This window comes from Capsella rubella, unplaced genomic scaffold, assembly GCF_000375325.1.
Source record: "Capsella rubella cultivar Monte Gargano unplaced genomic scaffold, Caprub1_0 scaffold_8, whole genome shotgun sequence".
NCBI lineage: Eukaryota > Viridiplantae > Streptophyta > Magnoliopsida > Brassicales > Brassicaceae > Capsella > Capsella rubella.
This window is the reverse complement of record NW_006238916.1, coordinates 3,818,672-3,836,774: the sequence shown is the minus strand read 5'-3', so window position 1 is coordinate 3,836,774 and position 18,103 is coordinate 3,818,672. Positions and strand designations below refer to the sequence as shown.

Below are 18,103 nucleotides of genomic sequence, written 5' to 3'. Positions count from 1 at the left end.
AAATTGATACCTTTACTGCAAGAAACCTGTTATCAGTTTGTCGCAACAGCCATTTGGACGTTTAAGTTGTTCCTGTTTGGATTTCAATTTAGCAAGATTAAGTTCTATATCACTTTCACTTTGAATACTGATTTGGTTTGCTTGTCTACTTGTTTGTGTTGATTTTCAGGTGCAACTCGACCATACAATCGACCGAGACACTCGACCAGCCCAATTGATTGCCCTGCTCAAGTACCTAATCGATTTGATAGTTTGGATAGTGCAGATGTATTCGCTGGACTAATTCATGATGAATATAAACAACCAGCACCACCCAAAGACACTCTCTACACCTTTTTATCAGTTTCAAGATGGCTATTATCAACATATGGCTCTCCAATATGGGTTTGAACAACCAGCACCTTGGATTTCCCTCGTTGAAAAATTTGAATTGAAGAACATGTTGCAACAGTTCAAACAGCTGCAAGCTGATACTCATCTGGAAGTGGCTGAGATGTTCGATGAGGTCAGCAACACAATGACTTCCTTACACAATGACCTGAACAAAAAGTTTGACGCTTTTAACAACACGACCATGTATTTGGAAGACAAGATGACTTCTATATCTTCAGTTGAACTCTCAGGAAAATTAATCTACCATCCCAAGGAGTTTGCAACTGCCCATGTTCTCGATTTAGGAGCACCTCCTGAACTTCAAAACCAGAAGTTAATCCCTGAGGACAGTGATGAACAAGATGGGGAGGATTTCTTTCAAAATGAGTCTCAAGCTGCTCCAGAAGATCAGTCCAACCAGGGGACTAGATTTGCAACTCAAATTACTAAAAACCTTGACCGTTCCTTCAAACCTTGTGTTAATTCTGAGTGGAAGGCCTATTTTATTGGATTGAGCTTTAAGAGAACGTGTTAGGTTTGAGCCGACATGAATAGGATCTTGAGTAGTTATGATTTGCATTTTTTGGATCAGATAGGACTAGGATAATTTGAGTTGCAAATCGAGTCCCTTGATCGGAATGATCTTCCAGAGCAACTTGAGACTCATTTGAAAGAAATCATCCCCATCTTGTTCATCACTGTCCTCAAGGATTAACTTCTGGTTTTGAGGTGAAGGAGGTGCTCCTAAATCGAGAACATGGGCAGTTGCAAACTCCTTAAATGGTAGATTGATTTCCCGGGGAGTTCAACTGAAGATATAGAAGTCATCTTGTCTTCCAAATACATGGCCGTGTTGTTAAAAACATCAAACTTTTGGCTCAGATCGTTGTGTAAGGAAATTATTGTGTTGCTAACCACATTAAACATCTTAGCAACTTCCAGATGAGTATCAGTTTGCAGCTATTAGAACTGTTGTAACATGTTCTTCAACTCAAATTTGTCAACAGGGGCAATCCAAAGTGCTGGATGTTCAAAACCATATTGGGGAGCCATAGGTTGATAATAGCCACCTTAAAACTGATAAGAAGGTGTAGAGAGTGTCTTCGGTAATGCAGGTAGTTTATATTAATCATGAATTGGTCCAGCGAATACATCTGCACTATCCAAACAATCAAATTGATTAGGTACTCGAGCAGGACAATCGAATGGGTTGGTCGAGTGTCTCAGTCGATTGCATGGTCGAGTAGTACCTGAAAATCAAGATCGATAAGCAGACAAGCAAACTAAATCAGTATCCAAAGTGAAAGTGATATAGAACTTAATCTTGCTAAATTGAAATCCAAACTAGAACAATTTAAACGCCCAAATGGTAGCGGAGCCAAATTTGTAACAGGTTTCTTGCGGTAATGGTATCAATCACCCAGTATAATTGTAGTATAAAGGGCTTTATCGATCCATAAGGACGCGTGCAAGGAGTTTAGATGAATCAATGTTTAACAAGTTAAGCTAAGCAGGAATTGTTTTAAACTACCAACTACTGAATTGAAAACAAGCAAGAACTAAGCAAGACACAACATTAGAACAAAATTGAAACTACAAAAGCAAGAACATGCAATGAACTAGAAATGCAAAAACAAAAATGAAGCAAGGTAATCAATCAATTAAAGGGAGGTTCTGGGGATGAGATGGTGACTTCAGTGGAGGCCGTTAAGTTCACTAGGTTGCTAAATCAATCAAACACTAACAATGATGTTTCCTAGACAACAAACTCATAAGTTAACCAGTCCAATCTCTTGACAAAGGTTATCAAAGTCAAATCAATTCCTAATCTCAACTTCATTAATACTAAATAACACTCTATACAACCATTCTCTTGGGCTAGACATGAAATTCTCTGGCATTAGATTATCCGACATTCCCTCGAACACCTCTCGGGCGTTGTAAAGAACTTTCAAAGAAAAGGAAACATTGCACAAGATGATATAAAATCATGCATTAGAACCTTTGCCACTAATGAGAATAGCATATCAACTCCGCATCACGATGCGTAAGTCATACAATTGACAGTTGCTAATTGTTTAATGAGGGGAATATTAATTGACAAGTCGACAACGAAAGTTCAACTAACATTCTTTTTATGCAAGAATACAAAGAATTGTGTCTCAGGGAGGAAGGACTAACAAGAAAATCTCCTCCATAAGTAGGTTTTAGTGGTGAGGTCAAACAAACTATTGGAGAAGTGACATTTCCAGTGTATACAGAAGCAGTCAACACATAGACAAAGTTTTTGGTAGTGGATTGTGCTTCAGCGTGCAATGCTATCATGGGACGCCCTTGGATTCATGACATGGGAGCCATTCCATCAACACTACACCAGACTATCAAATTTTTGACCCCATGGGGAGTGAAAGAGATAGTAGAATAACAGGAGAGATCACGCTTGTGCTTTCAGACTACCTTAAAAGGTAGAAGTCAACAATTGTAGAAATTACAGAAACCATTGTTGGGACCTCACAGAGTCACAACGAAGAACCAGAGGTGGAACACCTGGATGAGGTGAAATTGCTTGATGACAATCCTGAAAAACGAGTGAATGTGGGTTCGAAACTCCCAACCGACATACGGAAGAGGCTTGTCGACTTTCTGAGATTAAACGCCGATTGCTTTGCATGGACGCACGCTGACATGCCTAGGATTGACCCTAAGGTTATCATGCATCATCTAGAAGTAGACTCGGACCATCCACCAGTTAGACAAAAACGAGGAAATTTGCACCGGAGCACGATTCAATAATTAATAAAGAGGTCTAAATTCTTTCGGATGCATGATCCATACGAGAAGAACAATATCCCGAATGGCTAGCCAATGTTGTGGTAGTTCAGAAAAAGAACGGGAAATGGCGGGTTTTCATAGACTTCACCGATCTCAATATGGCATGTACTAAAGATCCATTCCCACTACCTCACATCGACAAACTTGTAGATGCTACAGCTGGACATGGACGCTTTCAACGGCTACAATCAAATCCTAATTCATCCAGATGACGAAGAAAAAAACTTCATTTATGACTACACGAGGCATATATTGTTATGAAGTGATGTCGTTCGGTTTGAATATGATGTTCGCTAACAATATGATCCCGAACGACATCACTTTATATCGATGATATTTGCTGGCTTAACTTACCAAAGACTTGTGAATAGATGTTAGCTAACTAAATTGGTAAAACTATGAAAGTTTACATTGATTACATGCTCGTGAAGTCATTGGCAGCGGAAGACCACATTGCGCACCTACATCAAGCGTTCATGATGCCGACATCGAAACCAGAATAAACTGGGAGCAAACCATCCCACCCACCAAACCGGTTCACATGGAGCATTTTGGAGAATGCTTGCCTATATGGAGTGTTGAACAAGCTCAAGGCCTAGGGTTAATTATTCACCAAAAAATTAACCCTAAGAAGACTAATGGTTCAGGAGGAATCATTTACCAACCAAGTGATTCAACGATGGTACATCCTGACGTACTAGCTGAAGTACTCGCCGACGGACCTGAAGTAGTACAAGACCAGATGAAGTTATTCAAAGAAGTTTTTCTTGTACCACGTAATGGTGTGTATGGATATTTGAAATGAAGCCTAGAAGACACTTTAAACCATTTAAGGCCCATGCCACAGAAAAGTTGGTGCACCTCATCTCACATGATCTTCATGAAGCTTAAAATAGATGTTTCCTTAAATGACTCATTCCAAATATTCTAATGGAGACCTGGAGAGTTTCCATATCATTTAGAGGCTTCATTACACCCTTTAGGATGCACCACCCCACACTTGATCAGGTGGATCAAGTCTGAGCTCTACTTACCATATTTGGACCCGTTTGGCATCAATACAAAACGGCTCCTTCCTTCTTTGTTTTAGTGCGTATTTAAGGCTCTTACTAACATCAAGAAACTTTCAAGACACTCCACATATCCCCCCTATATCCCCCCCAAAACGTCCAGATACAAGCCCAATCATATCTCACATCTTTGTCCAAGGATTCCTCCATAAAGACTCTAACGGCTAGTTTTTGATTAATATTGCATATCTTATTTCTTTGTTTAGATTTTAGAACATTGTACTCAGCCTTATATAAGCTGATCATTAGACTTATTGTAAAAACACCATTGATGATATTAAAGTAATAGCAAAGTTTCTTCTTGTCAAAGTTCAAGTCTTTGTCATTGCTCTTCTTTAGTTCTTTGTGAGTGTGTCACTTAGTTCTTTAGAAACCTCTGGATTAAGTTTGTTGAGTGATTCAACATCCTTTATTCTTCCATTGATCGAGTGAGTCGATTATTCCACTGATTGAGCGAGTCAATCACCTAAACTATCCCATGTACCACCCCAGATTCACGAGAGAGTGCTTTAGAGCCAGCTCGTAAATTCTACCTTCTGCAAGCTAAGCTTGGAATCTCTTGATCATCAAGTGATCTAAAGTTGAAGTGATTTCAATACTGTATTATCAGATATCAGAGCTTCAAAAGCTCCTATCCAAAGTTGTATATTTTCAACCTATATTTGTTTTTCTATTTTTTTGTTTTTTTTATATATTTTTATATGTAAAAAACAAAACATTATTTGCTTTAGTTTATTATTTATTTACATTTTATTAAAAGAAAAAGCCATAAAATCATATTTCTTTTATTTTAAAATTAATTTGTGTAATTTATTTTTATAAAATCAGAAAATAAAAATAAAAATGTTATTCCATTTTACTACTTGAAATTTTTGAATTTATTTGAAGAAAAGAAAAAATTAAAAAAAATACATATTTTTTGTTACCATTTATTTTGTAACACCTTGCCCCGTGGGAACACTCCGCCATGTGGCAAACCCCGCCACATGGCATCCTTACAGCGCTGCAGCGCATCGACCCTAACCTCTCTCCTGCGGGCCCCCAAACTGCGCAGCCCACTTGCTCGCAGCCCCCTGTCCCACTAGGTAGGTTATTGGTGCGCCTGACGTTCCTCGAACCCAGATCCTCACCCTTTAACAACCTTCCCACCGTGGAAGTTGTCACCAATTGATATGCAGGTCAGTTGGTAACAGCTTGTCCTGTGGGAAGGTTGTTAAAGGGTGAGGACCTGGGTTCGAGGAACGCCAGGCGCACCAATAACCTACCTGGTGGGTCAGGAGGCTGCGAGCAAGTGGGCTGCGCAGTTTGGGCCCCCAGGAGAGAGGTTAGGGTCGATGGGTTCCCACGGGATGGGTTGTTACATATTTGTTATTTTCTTTCTTGTTTTATCTTTGCTTGATACTATCTTAATCTTTTTTTCTTTCTTTTGTTTTGTGGAAGAGAATCTTGAAGGATTGTAGACATGAAAGACTATTCAGAAGAAGAAGCAAGTCAATATGAGTCCAGTCTCAATGGATTCAAACAAGACAAACTAAGCCATAATTTCTCTGACGAAGAAGCTAACTACGATGCACCACCATGGCCTGGAGATGAACGCATTAATTCTGAGTTTGAGAGTGAACCAGAGCCACCAGACCGCTCCCTAGATGCCACCAATCATCAAGCTTGGTACGACGAGAGGACGAAAGTGAAGCTGCATAATTCCATAGATATGATTTATGGCGAGGAGATAATTTATGGTGTGGAGATGATGTTTCTCATATCAGCAATGAAAAGGAGGCATATTGTGAGGAGACTAATTCTCAGTTCAGTCAAGAAAAAGATAGACCATGGTGTGGGATACCTTCGTCTGGCCATGAGGAAGATTATCAAGGTGAAACTGAATCCCAATTCAGTTTAGAAGAGTTTGAAGCAAGTTTTGGTGATATATCAGAACTTGAAGAAGAGTTTAATGAAGAGTATGGATCCGTAAGTGAGCTGCACTCATCAGGTTTATCTCGAGACTCTCCAATAGATCTCATACATTCTTTGCCGCCTTGCAAAAACCAAAGCAAAAAGATTTTTTATGGGAAGACAATTGCCAGAAAGCACTGAAACACTTGAAGGAGTACCTTACTTTGCCTCCCGTTTTATCAAAAGCTAAAGATAGAGAAGTGTTGTTGCTGTATCATGATGAGTCAGAACATGCTGTTATGGAGTCCTCATACGTGAAGAAGGAAACAAACAATATCATGTGTACTATGTGAGCAAATCTCTCTTAGAAGACGAGACAAGGTACAACCATATAGAGAAATTAGAACTTGCACTGATAACAGTAGCACGAAAGCTATGTCCATATTTCTAAGCTCATCTTATCATGCTAGTTACCTCACCACCCATAAAGGCATTGCTTCACAAGCCAGAAGTGCCAGGGAGATTGGCTAAATGGGCAGTAGAACTTGGAGAATATGACGTTATATATAGACCAACTCTAGCAATTAAATCATAAGTGTTATGACGTTGCAATGTCAGCATCGTAGTTGAGTAATATGACATCGTTTCGTGAGTATGGTTTTTGAATTGAAGATTCGATGAGTGTTTTCTTTAGCAATTCTTTGATTCGAGAACCCTAAATTCACGAAACAACGTCATATTACTCAATTATGATGCTCTAGCATTGCCACGGTGTTGGCTAACTCATCGCCATTAATTAATTAACTAACGCTGTTTCCGTATATGTTGATATTGGCTGATTTCATATAGTTTAGGTTGGAAATTTGAATGTTTTGTGAGTTTAGGTTGTTATTTGTTGATTATCGTAGTTTGGATATAAAAATATCGTCATCAAATAGTTTGGTTTTGATTTTTGCTATTTTTCCTGGTTCTAACTTAGAATCGGAAAATTTTATTAATTTATAAAAATTAATAGTTTATCGATTAATTTATAGAAGTTTTACAGTAGTTAGATTATAATTATAAACCAAATCACATGTTTAAAATATCTTAAATACAGTTAGAGAGCCCAGGCCCAGCTTTAATCTAATTTAGAAGAGTCCACATTTAGGCCTATATTCGCGGATGCGGCAATTCAGGTTTTTTAAAAAACGGCGTCGTTGCATCTTCCTCTAGATTCTTCTTTTCCTCTTTTCAATTTCACCAAAATTTCCGACACAATCCTCCTTGTTCTTCCCCTTTTAACTCCGAACAAATCAAGCTTTTGGTTTCGTGGATCAACTTTGTCATACTCAACTCTAGATTTCAATCTCAGGATCTTCCTTTACCATCATCTATTGTAAAGTTTCGATTTTTCCAATCTCCAGCGACGGCAAAATAGGTTTGTTCTTCGTTCGTCATGTACCCTTTATGGAATTTGAAGTTTTGTTCCCTTTTTCGTGTCTATTGGCTCTGTTTTCGTGGTTTTTGTGGCTTTGGACTGTTAAAGTTTTGATTTTTATTTTGTACTTTTATTACAATGTTTAGGTCTTGGTCTTTTTGTTTGTGTCTTATTGTTAAATGTGTTCCTATTGATCAATACTTAGAAATGTGTGTGGAAATGGTACTAATTTGAGTACCCTAATAAGATTTGGATGCTGCTTTGTTGAGATGATTGATTACGAACTTTTGTGTGTTTTCAATTTGAGTACTTTAGGGTTCATGGAAGATCAACCTATTAACCAGTGTTCTAGTAGCAGCAATGCATCTGAGAAGTCTCCAGAATCAACCCTTGAGCTTAACATTAAGACGTTAGACTCACAGACGTATACTTTCCAAGTGGACAAGAATGTAAGAGATCTTATCCTTTGTTTTCTTCTTCATCTGCATATTTACTGAAGGTTAGTATTCTTATATGTGATACTATTTGTGGGGTTGGATTGTTTCAGGAAACAGTTTCAGTTTTCAAGGAGAAGATAGCTAGTGAGACAGGGGTGCCTGTTGGTCAGCAGCGGCTCATTTTCCGAGGAAGGGTTTTGAAAGATGATCATCCTCTCTCGGAGTATCGTATCCTTGTGCTACTTGCTTTATTAACTTTGGAGATTATGTTATAGGGTAGTTTTTTTTTTGTTGCGTTATGCTTTGTGCCTTGTGTATAAAATGCATGTATTCCAAATCAGTCGAAAGTCTGGCATTTGATTGATTAAGTGCATCTATGCTTTTTAACAAGTTCATTGGCGATTTAATGCATATGGTTGATTTTGTATAGTTAAGGAAGATCTAATAGCGTGTTCATGAAATGATATGTACTTTCCGCTGATTTCTTCTGTGAATCTTAATTGTAGTGGAAGTTGTAATCCATTAGAAAAAAGCTATATAACTCTTTGCTAAGCTTAGCTTTTTGTCTGTCGTTTCCTTCCATCGCTTGTTTAGTTCAGTATGGTTAATAACTTGACATCGTCTTAGATTTGGAAAATGGACATACTTTACACTTGGTTGTGAGGCAGCCAGCAGAATCAGTTCCTTCATCTGGTACACCTTCTGAAGGGGCAGCTCCAAATGATGGTAATTAATTCATATGAACTTTATGAGTTTTGAAGGAGCTGTTAACACAACTATCATCTGGTATTCAGAACCTTCATTTTAACTGACTGTTTGATTCAACAGGAAATAGTACAAATGGTGGACAATCTCGAAATGGAAGACATGTCTCCCACAGCGTAATGGTTGGGAGCTTTAATGTTGGAGATCAGACTGAAGGCATGGTTCCAGATCTCAGCCGGGTAATCCTTAAAGATTTGTTATTTAGTTGTCTTCTGCGGAACATATTGTCTGTCAGACGGGTTTGTTTGATTGGGCTTTGGAGCAGTTCAGCCGTGGAAAATGTGGCTAACCCACTTTTACTTTTGTGTTGCTTAGGTAATTGGAGCAGTTCTTAATTCTTTTGGTGTTGGTGGACAGCATCCTATAAATAACAGTACTAATGGCACACAATCCTCTATGCCCGTGAGTTTTTCTCTCTTCGCTCTCTACTCCGAAATTATTTCTTATTAGTGCCTAGTCTGCCATTTTGCTCTATTAGCTGGACCTTTTTATATCATTCATGTCAGAATTTTTTTACATTGAGGATTCTTGAGAATCTGTTGCTGTTTTGATATGTGAGGTTTTATTTGTTTTAGTTGGTATTGTCATTTAGTATTGCCTTTTTCTAAATCAAAATGTTGCATGCGGTTCTATCCCCTAGTCGAATCTGTCGTCTCATGCTCCTCCTGGAAATACATCTGATGGAGCGCCTGGCGTCGGTGGTCAAAACCAAGCTGCGGGTCATTCACATCCTAGGCAAGCATTTCCTGGTGTATCATTTCAAACTTCGATGCCTCATGTTGTTCAGATTCCGGTTACAGCAGCTACAGCAATTCCTATTCCTTCATTTCTAACGGTATTTCTTAGTCATTTAGTATTTTAATCTTGAGACTAGAGCCTTAATCTTGTTATTTTAACAATATAACTATCTTATTCTGCAGCCTATTCCGGATTCGTTAGAGACTCTAATGGAGTTCATTAATCAGATGGAGCAGGCATTATCACGAAATGGTATAGTGATCTAAGTTTTATTGTAGTAGTTGATAGAGAACACGTCAATAATTTAATTGGATGTTCCTCCAGGCTATCATGCAGATACCTCTTCTGCTACATCCAGAGGCCAGCCAAGGGAAGAGTTGCCTAGAAATCGAAGAGGTGCATCAACACCCGAAGCACTTGCTATTGTCTTAAGGAATGCACAGCATTTACTGAGTGGTTTAGGTGTCTCTTCTTTATCGGTAAACACCTTCTTTACACTGCTGATTAATTGATTCCTTCTTTTTCTTTACGTTCCTTAACGGGAAATTGCAAAAATATGCTTAGCATGCCTTGTCATCTAATCATGTTCCTTATCGGGAAATTGAAAAGTTTATGCTTAGCATGCCTTGTCATCTAATCATGTGCTCTTTGTAATTTTCAACAACATTGTTGTAGCATATTGCCAGACGCTTAGAGCAAGATGGGACCTCTTCAGATCCTACTATCAGGGCACAAATCCAGACAGAGGCTGTACAAGTAGGCCTTGCCATGCAGCATTTTGGGGCCCTCCTATTGGAGCTTGGACGGACAATTTTGACATTGAGAATGGCACAGTCTCCGGTGCGTTTTGGGTCATATCTTTCTTAAATGTTTCCTATTTTTCTTGACATGTGGCTTACAAATACTGTGATCTACAGGAATTATCCTATGTGAATGCTGGCCCTGCTGTTTATATATCTCCATCAGGACCGAATCCTATTATGGCTCAGGTAAGCTTCTAGTCTCAACCATTTCTCTAAGCTAATTTCTCATATTTTGTGTAATTTTGTACTGTATTTTGCAGCCTTTTCCTCACCAAACCAGCTCTCTCTTTACTGGTGCTGCTGTCGCATCGAATCCAGTAAGCGGACCAGTTGGTTTAGGAACTCCCCAAAGGCATATTAACATTCACATACACGCTGGTGGGTGAAGTTCTCTTTCTTTTTTTTTCCATTTGACTTAGCTGCACAAATTTGTCTCCATTGAAATCCATTCTTAATAACCAGGCACATCAGGTTCACCTATGATGTCATCAGTTGGGAACCAGCAAAGCAATGGAGGAGGGCAAGGAGACGGTGACAACAATACTCATTCAGTTCGGGCTCTCCCAGTGAGAAACATCATTGCTACTGCTGTTCCATCAGGCTCTACCGGTGAGAATGCTTCCGCCGGGGTTCAACCTGGTTTGGATGAATCTGTTGCACAAATCAATGCAAGAATTAGAGAATTGGTAAACAATATGCAAGGAAGAAACCAGATTCCGTCAGGTAGGTTGCCTGCTGACTTAAGTTTTACATTTTGGATAAAATATTTTCAAGCTTTCAAGCTATTCTTTACGTATCAATTAGGAACAGAAGCTCCTGAGCAGTCTACGGGCCATGGAGTTACCGGTGCTATTCCTGAGCAGCCTACCAACATTGCAGCTTCTTGCACACCTGAGTCTTCAAGTGGCTCGCTGCATGACTTACCATCTGAAAGCAGCAACTCGGTGGTATGTCTTCTCTGCAATCAGATGTTTATTTATTTGTTTACTAGGGTTTTGCTTATCACTAATTTTTGGTCTTTTAACCATTATCAGAGTAAAAAAGAACTTGGTGAAGATTTAGGGCATCCAGTCCTTGCAAAAGATATCTCTTCTACTACAGGACAATCTTCAGCTCCGTCTGGAGAATCCACAAGCAAGGGGGAAGATACTACCAGTGATGCTAAAGAAGCCAAGAAGGCTACTCCAGAGGCTTCTACAGCTACGCCACTTGGATTGGGGCTTGGCGGTTTAGACCGTAAGGTAATGAATTAGTTGAAAATAATTGGCAAATCGCTGCTACGTTTTTTTCATTGCATAGCATATCCACAAGTATGTGGTTTCAAATTCTTACAGTCACGGTATCCTTTTATGGTTAAAGAAACGAAGCAAGCAGCCTAAGGTATTAGGTAAGAATGAAGATAGTGGGACTTCAGCTACACTTGAAGGTGTGCAACAGAGCAGTGGGAGTAGTGGTCAGCAGCTTTTGCATTCACTCTTTTCTGGTAGTTCTCGTTCAGATGAGACTGGTCTGAGACTTGGGCAAGGTTCAGATAATCAGCTAGATGTCTCAAGTGCAATGACTCAGGTCTTGGAGAGCCCTGTATTGGATGGATTGCTAGCAGGGGTATCTCGACAAGCTGGTGTTGATTCGCCAAATATGCTGAGAAATATGCTCCAGCAATTTACTCAGAACCCACAGATCATGAACACAGTCCAACAAATTGCTCAACAGGTGGATGGGCAAGAGATAGAAAATATGATGTCAGGCGGAGCTCAAGGGGAGGGTGGCGGCTTTGATTTTTCTAGAATGGTCCAACAAATGATGCCTTTAGTCTCACGTGCTTTCAGCCAAGGAGGGCCATCGCCTCAACCCGCAACACAGCAGCCTGATGATCTTCAACCTTTACAGGTACGCCTATGGTTGATTTTAGTTTAGTTTTCGCTTGGGAATTTTTGGATTTTCTTACCTTTGATTTTAAGAGAAGGACAAAAACAGTGACTGAAGAAGAACTTTATCTAGTATGGATGGAGTTTGTATGGTTTTTTGTTTGGGGCGGTTGGTTTGAAGTTATGTCTAGGTTTGGTTTTTAACCAACCATATCTTTTGCTTCAAAAAAAAGTTAGGTTCCAGTTTGATTTGGATTTTGTTGTCTATTCAGTTCTAGGAAAGGTAAAATCTTTTTAGTTACTTGGCCTAGCAAAAATCTAACTTTTTCAGATCGGTTCTCTTAATTTCATTTGGGTTTTGATTGATTTGGTCTCAGGAAACAACATTGTTTCTTAGTCTTTGTCCTTGTAATGAATGCATTTTCTAAATTTTGTCCACATAGGTAAATGTTCAATCCATGGCGCAGATGATTGAGCACTCTGATCCACCAGAGGATGTCTTCCGTGCTATGGTCGAAAATGCCGCTGTGAGCCAAGACGACCTTGTGAACGAGCTTTGCTGTGATGAAGTTCTTTCTCAAGTAAGCATCAAACATACTAGTTTGCTTAATAAACAATAAAAGTTTCCCTTACCAGAACCTGTATTTGCAGGAATATGCGGAGTTACTAAGGCGTGATATTGAAGGCCGGCTAAAAGATGATTAAAGTCCATAAACAAGTTACTTGGCAGAATTGGTTCCATAAGTTTCAGATGTTTAAAGTATCTTTTCTTTATTTACTGAGATCCCTCACTTTGTATTAAAAACTGAGATGGTCTATTCTGCTGAACATAAGCAACCGTAATTTATCAGGTCTCTTAATGGCCGATTCAGTTTGATATTTCCATCTTTATCTACTTAAGTTATTCAAATCTCTCGACGCTGACTGTGTGATGGAACAAATAACAACTAAGGATTACAAAGTATCTTTCTTACACAGAGAGTCCCAAGGATGAAAAACTGAAGAAATTATAGATTGTATAAACATATAGACAATATAATGATACTTAGCAGTTATTTTAACATTTATCATTTGCTATTTGTCAACGTAATCAGTGTCATCGAATGAGTTGTTACCTCTTAGTAAAAATAGTAAAACACTTGCTGGGACATTAAGACAACTAAAACAAACTTCACTTGAAGATCACAAAATAAACCCTTATATGTTTCAATCTCTACTAATCTAATGTCAATCGATACAAAAGTCCCCTTAGTGGCACGTGTAAAAGAGATCTTCTCTCTTTTCAGTCATCAGTAGAGGAGTGTGGTTTGTTGGGCAATCTCCCACCACTCACAAAACTACTGAACAATTGCAGAGCTCGTGCCGGCTGCGCATACGGCACCATATGAGCCGCTCCTCTAACCGTAGCAAACGTCAATAGATTGCCATACTCTATGGCCCAGCCGCCAACCTAGTCACATACCAAAATTCACAAATTTAATCAGTTTGAGAGATTTTTGCAGGAGCAAGAAGCAAACATGGGTTCTGCTGATTTTAGTATTTGGTTAATTGTGTAAGACATTACCTGTCTTTTGTGGAACCAAATTCTATATGGAACTGTTATCTCAAAGTTGAGATCTTGAGCAAGTTCCCGTATAAGTGATCTTGAACCCGTAAAAGGAATTACAGAATCTTGATCTCCACTGCAATTTCAAGAAGCTTGATGTTTAGTTGTAAAGAGTATGAGAAGAAGGAGATAGCAGGGATTTTACTCTAGAATCTTTACCTGAAGATCCAAACAGGAGTTTTGTTCTGTATAATTCTCTTTAGAACCGGAAGCATGTCCATGTTCCCGTCGATTCCAGAGTAGTTCAACTGGCTGTGACAGGTAAAGTGAACAGCCAAATGCAATCAATGAAACATTTTCGTCATTTTTCTCATCAATGAAACAGAGAGTGGGTGATATACTTACGTACTGCACATTGACCATTCGTAAGGCAGGTGAGTGCGGTTCGCGTGAAGTGCAATCTGCACCTCTGGGAGATTGAAATACAACCGTCTTTCGTAGGTCATACAAACATCCACTCCCATGCTCATCTTAGTAGCCTGAAAGTCATTTTTAAAAATTGACACAGACAGTTCAACAAAAGTTTTATTGGTGGACCAAGAAGTTAAAAAGGGATGACCATTTTCTTGAGCCTCAGCTCTTGCTGGACGATAGACGGATAGCAAAAGTCGAGTAGTACATCATAGTTGTTGATGTACTCAGTGATGACGTTTCCAGCTGTTCTGATAGCATCATGACAAATATTGCTTACATTATGGGGGCTGGCGAATGTGTAATCTTTAAAGTCACACTGGTTCATGATGGTGAGTCTTTCTTCATCAGCGATCATACCATGCGACCAGAAGAACTCGAATACAGCTGGAACGTCCCTGTCAAGCTTCAGAAGTGGATTCCCAATCTGATCAGAAACAGACAAAGGATTCAGAAGATAACCAATAGAGTTCATAGAATGTCAGGAAGAAAGTTCTTTTGCTCACTGCAATGCCTTTGATGTTAAATCTGAAACCACTTGAGCGTGAATTGTAGCTGAGAATTGCATCAGCCAATTGAGGTATGTAATGTCCTGCAAAAGAATACACTTAATTGAGAATAGTGAAGATTTTAAGGCTAAAGTCTGATATATTTCATCGACATCGAAGACACACCAGCATAGCTTTCGCCAGTGAGAAAGAGGTCGTGAGATTTCAATGCTGGAAACTTGTCAAACCATCTTAACAAGAAAAGGAGCATATCACTGGCTATTCAATTACAAAGAAATAGCTTGTCAAGAAACAACCCTCTTCTAATATAGTAAAAGGAAAATCCTCTGAAAACGAGAAAATTTACTGGCAGACTCGTCCCCGGCGTTGTAATCAGAGGTTCGGTTGGAGTAAGACCATCCTACTCCAGCTGGTGACTCCACAAACAACAGATTAGAAGCTGCACATTTTTACAAGAGACAATAGCATCAGAACTAAGATCACAATTCTATGTTAATTTGCATAAAAGTATCAAGAATAGACCTTTGTTCCAAGACATGGTATTGATCCGGAGGCCGCGACCATCACCTGTTGGGTAAAATGGACCCAACTCGGTGAAACCTCCTCCACCAACTGAAGAACAACCTGGACCTGCAATACAAACCTCAATTTAAACTTTCACACATTGGTGATATTGAAATGTCGATAAGTATATATTAATCATGTACATACAGAAAACGCGAACCTCCATTGAGCCACAAGGTTAATGGTTTTGTGTCCGGGTGTGTTTCAGCTTCAACGTAATAGTAGAAAAGACTCCGCCCAACGCTCAAGTCGACCTCAACATACCCCGCATATTGTCTGAACGTCACCTTTGGTTGACCTGGAAGTCTCACAACCAAATCTGCTTCCGGGTACCCATCTGCAAACCACTGGACTATTATCAGAAGTACACTTTCAATCACCACTGCTTGCCAAGACAGCTTCGACATCTTTTCGCTTTTCTGAGTACCTGAAACATAAACAATGATATGTCAATGAAAATCATAACACAATGAAGAAGAAAAATACTATTATGAATGATCAGGGAATAAAACTAGGTAGAGACAACTAATCTCTTATGTATTTCATTGACTAAGCATATATTTCTACCAAATTTTCCTTTATCAAGCAAAAAAAATTTCATTATATCATATAACAATTTACACAGAAGACTATAAACTATAAGACGACAAGCTCAAAACAATGGGACAAGACAAAATATATAAATATATTAAACAAATGCATATTCTTGATGTGTCTCACTAGCAGTAAGAACGGAGTTCTTAAACACTTGGAGATCAACAAAATTGGGGTATAAGAACCAAAACACAATAAAGAAAGAACTATGAAGTAAAGTAAAAGTAATGATCCTGTAAAATTTACATGTAAAGCATGAATCTTTGAGATACACATTAAGCAAAATCCAATCTCTTATACGTTACAAATAACAATATATAATATCAACTTTTTTCTCTGTTTTCTGAATTATGACTGAGAGAAAGTGAAAGAATATACAATACCTAAATTTACGAAATTGGTGAAATATCCTTACAAAACAGCAGATTACTGCTGATTGTTAGATCCAGCTTGAAGACTTAAGTGAAAGAATATATAATACAGGCGAAATTTAGGAGACGATTCTGATTTATTATCTTCAATCGGACAATGGAAGTGAAAAGCAACTGAAGATGTTTAAAACTTTAGGACCAAACAAGAGTAAAGTTACTTGTCGTACCCAAAATACGAAATTATTCCAATACACTCTGACGCGCCTTTTTTTTTTTGTTTTTTTGTCTTTTTTAAGTTCGATATAAGTTGTGCCTACTGCCTAATAATGTTTTTTTCTTTCCTTTTTCTGTTTTCTGACACCACTAAATTAAATAGTCTGTTTAAACATTTTATCATTTTAACTAAAGGTTTTGTGCAAATAAACCCTTAAATTTCTCAATTTTTGCAGTTCTACTATTCATATTCCAAAAATGCAAAAACATTATATTAAGTCTAATATAATAGTCCTTATATTAGATAAATTTATTTTTCTAACGATTTTACGATCACATACATTTATTTTTAAAAATTCTGAAGATATATTTGAACTCTAGTTATAAGGACTACGATTTGCTATATTATTTATATTTTTTAAAAAAATATATAATAGTAGAAAAAACGGACTATATTGTTTATTTATTTTGACTTTCAGGATTGACTTACATTTTCTAGATTTTTAGAAGATAAAGTTGCAAAAAATGGCGACTTAAAAGGTTTATTGTTAACACTTAAGGTTAAGTTGTTTACACTTAGAGATGTTACCCCTTGGATTTATATATATTTTTTTTGGGAAATTAGAAAGAGAATGTTATTAAATAGTTTTTCCAAGATAAGTTGATTAAAAATGATGGTTTTTTGATGTTTTCGGGCTTAGCTTGAGCTTTTTCTCATAATAAATGTTCACTAAAAGTCTAACAACATTTAATGCGATTGATTAAACTCCTTTAAACATCTTTTTATTGGTATCTCTCCATATAAATCATATAATCCAGGATAAAATATGTTTTTTTTTCTATTTCGTCCAGATGAAAAGTCACATCCCAAACAATGAATTTCATATTCTGAGTACACCGAAGAATATGGGAAACTTCTAATAAGTATTGGAATTGACGATAATTCCCAAATTTGTTGTAAGTGAGGACACTCATATAGGGTTTGATTAGTTGTTTCAACTGCTGACTCAAATCTTTAACGCAATGTGTCATATTGAATCCCATGATAAGCAAAGCACAAAATTAGCGGTTTGCCAAGAAAAAAAGTTTGATTTTTTGTGTGGAGAATGTTCCATACGTATGCTTATGAAACTTTACAATTTGCAAGCCAATAGCCTGATTTGATTATGTATTTACTTGATAGTTTATAATCCTCTCGTTATTAAAAGAGAAATACATTTTTAAATTGCTAAAAATATGGTTTTAAATTCCAAAAATTATTCTCAATTATTTTGAAAGAAATATTTTTCTAAAATGGAAAAAGTAATTTACGTAAACTTTCACAATTACCTGACTCGATTTGTTGGTACCCGCTTTTGTTGTTGACGTGTAGGAACACGTGTTTGATCCCTCTTCAAACCAAACAATTTTTTTTTTTTAACAAACTAATCAAACCAAAAAATTATTCGATTAGAATATGGGTTTAAATTTCTATTCAGTATTTCCAGTGTCGATAAAGGCCCAATATTTGAATCAAATTCGAACACTATGTTTGGGGTTTTTTTGGGATATGTTGGGGGTTGGCGAAGACAAGGAGATGTTGGGTTTTGGTAATAAAAGTTATTGGGCTGTATATTAGTTATGCCCAAAAAAAAGTG

The 18,103-nt window shown here is 37.8% G+C and overlaps 2 protein-coding genes across 4 annotated transcripts; one reads left to right on the top strand and one right to left on the bottom strand.

Annotated features, from left to right (window-relative positions):
* The first annotated feature begins 7,415 nt into the window (after positions 1–7,415).
* LOC17877216 (large proline-rich protein bag6-A) lies at positions 7,416–13,093 on the top strand. Of its 3 annotated transcripts, none has more exons than XM_023779550.1 (18): positions 7,416–7,587; positions 7,903–8,036; positions 8,135–8,252; positions 8,652–8,750; positions 8,853–8,968; positions 9,105–9,191; positions 9,430–9,624; positions 9,710–9,779; positions 9,852–10,006; positions 10,203–10,367; positions 10,445–10,516; positions 10,591–10,708; positions 10,793–11,053; positions 11,141–11,277; positions 11,365–11,571; positions 11,690–12,220; positions 12,642–12,779; positions 12,850–13,093. In XM_023779550.1, the coding sequence occupies exons 2-18, from the start codon at positions 7,908–7,910 to the stop codon at positions 12,901–12,903; spliced, it is 2,652 nt and encodes an 883-aa protein (XP_023635318.1). In that variant the 5' UTR covers positions 7,416–7,587; positions 7,903–7,907; the 3' UTR covers positions 12,904–13,093. The 3 variants fall into 3 exon arrangements, with proteins under 3 accessions (XP_023635318.1, XP_023635324.1, XP_023635314.1); XM_023779556.1 differs by having other exon boundaries at positions 7,417–7,587; positions 10,802–11,053; positions 11,135–11,277; XM_023779546.1 differs by having other exon boundaries at positions 7,417–7,587; positions 11,135–11,277.
* A 157-nt stretch (positions 13,094–13,250) lies between these two features.
* LOC17875475 (serine carboxypeptidase-like 42) lies at positions 13,251–16,429 on the bottom strand. The gene is made up of 11 exons (XM_006279555.2): positions 16,266–16,429; positions 15,449–15,715; positions 15,247–15,354; positions 15,071–15,163; positions 14,890–14,982; positions 14,722–14,807; positions 14,364–14,642; positions 14,150–14,283; positions 13,964–14,056; positions 13,763–13,880; positions 13,251–13,648 (listed from the first exon to the last, which is right to left on the bottom strand). Exons 2-11 carry the CDS (start codon positions 15,693–15,695, stop codon positions 13,481–13,483), a joined length of 1,419 nt encoding a protein of 472 aa, XP_006279617.1. The 5' UTR covers positions 15,696–15,715; positions 16,266–16,429; the 3' UTR covers positions 13,251–13,480.
* Positions 16,430–18,103: the final 1,674 nt, after the last annotated feature.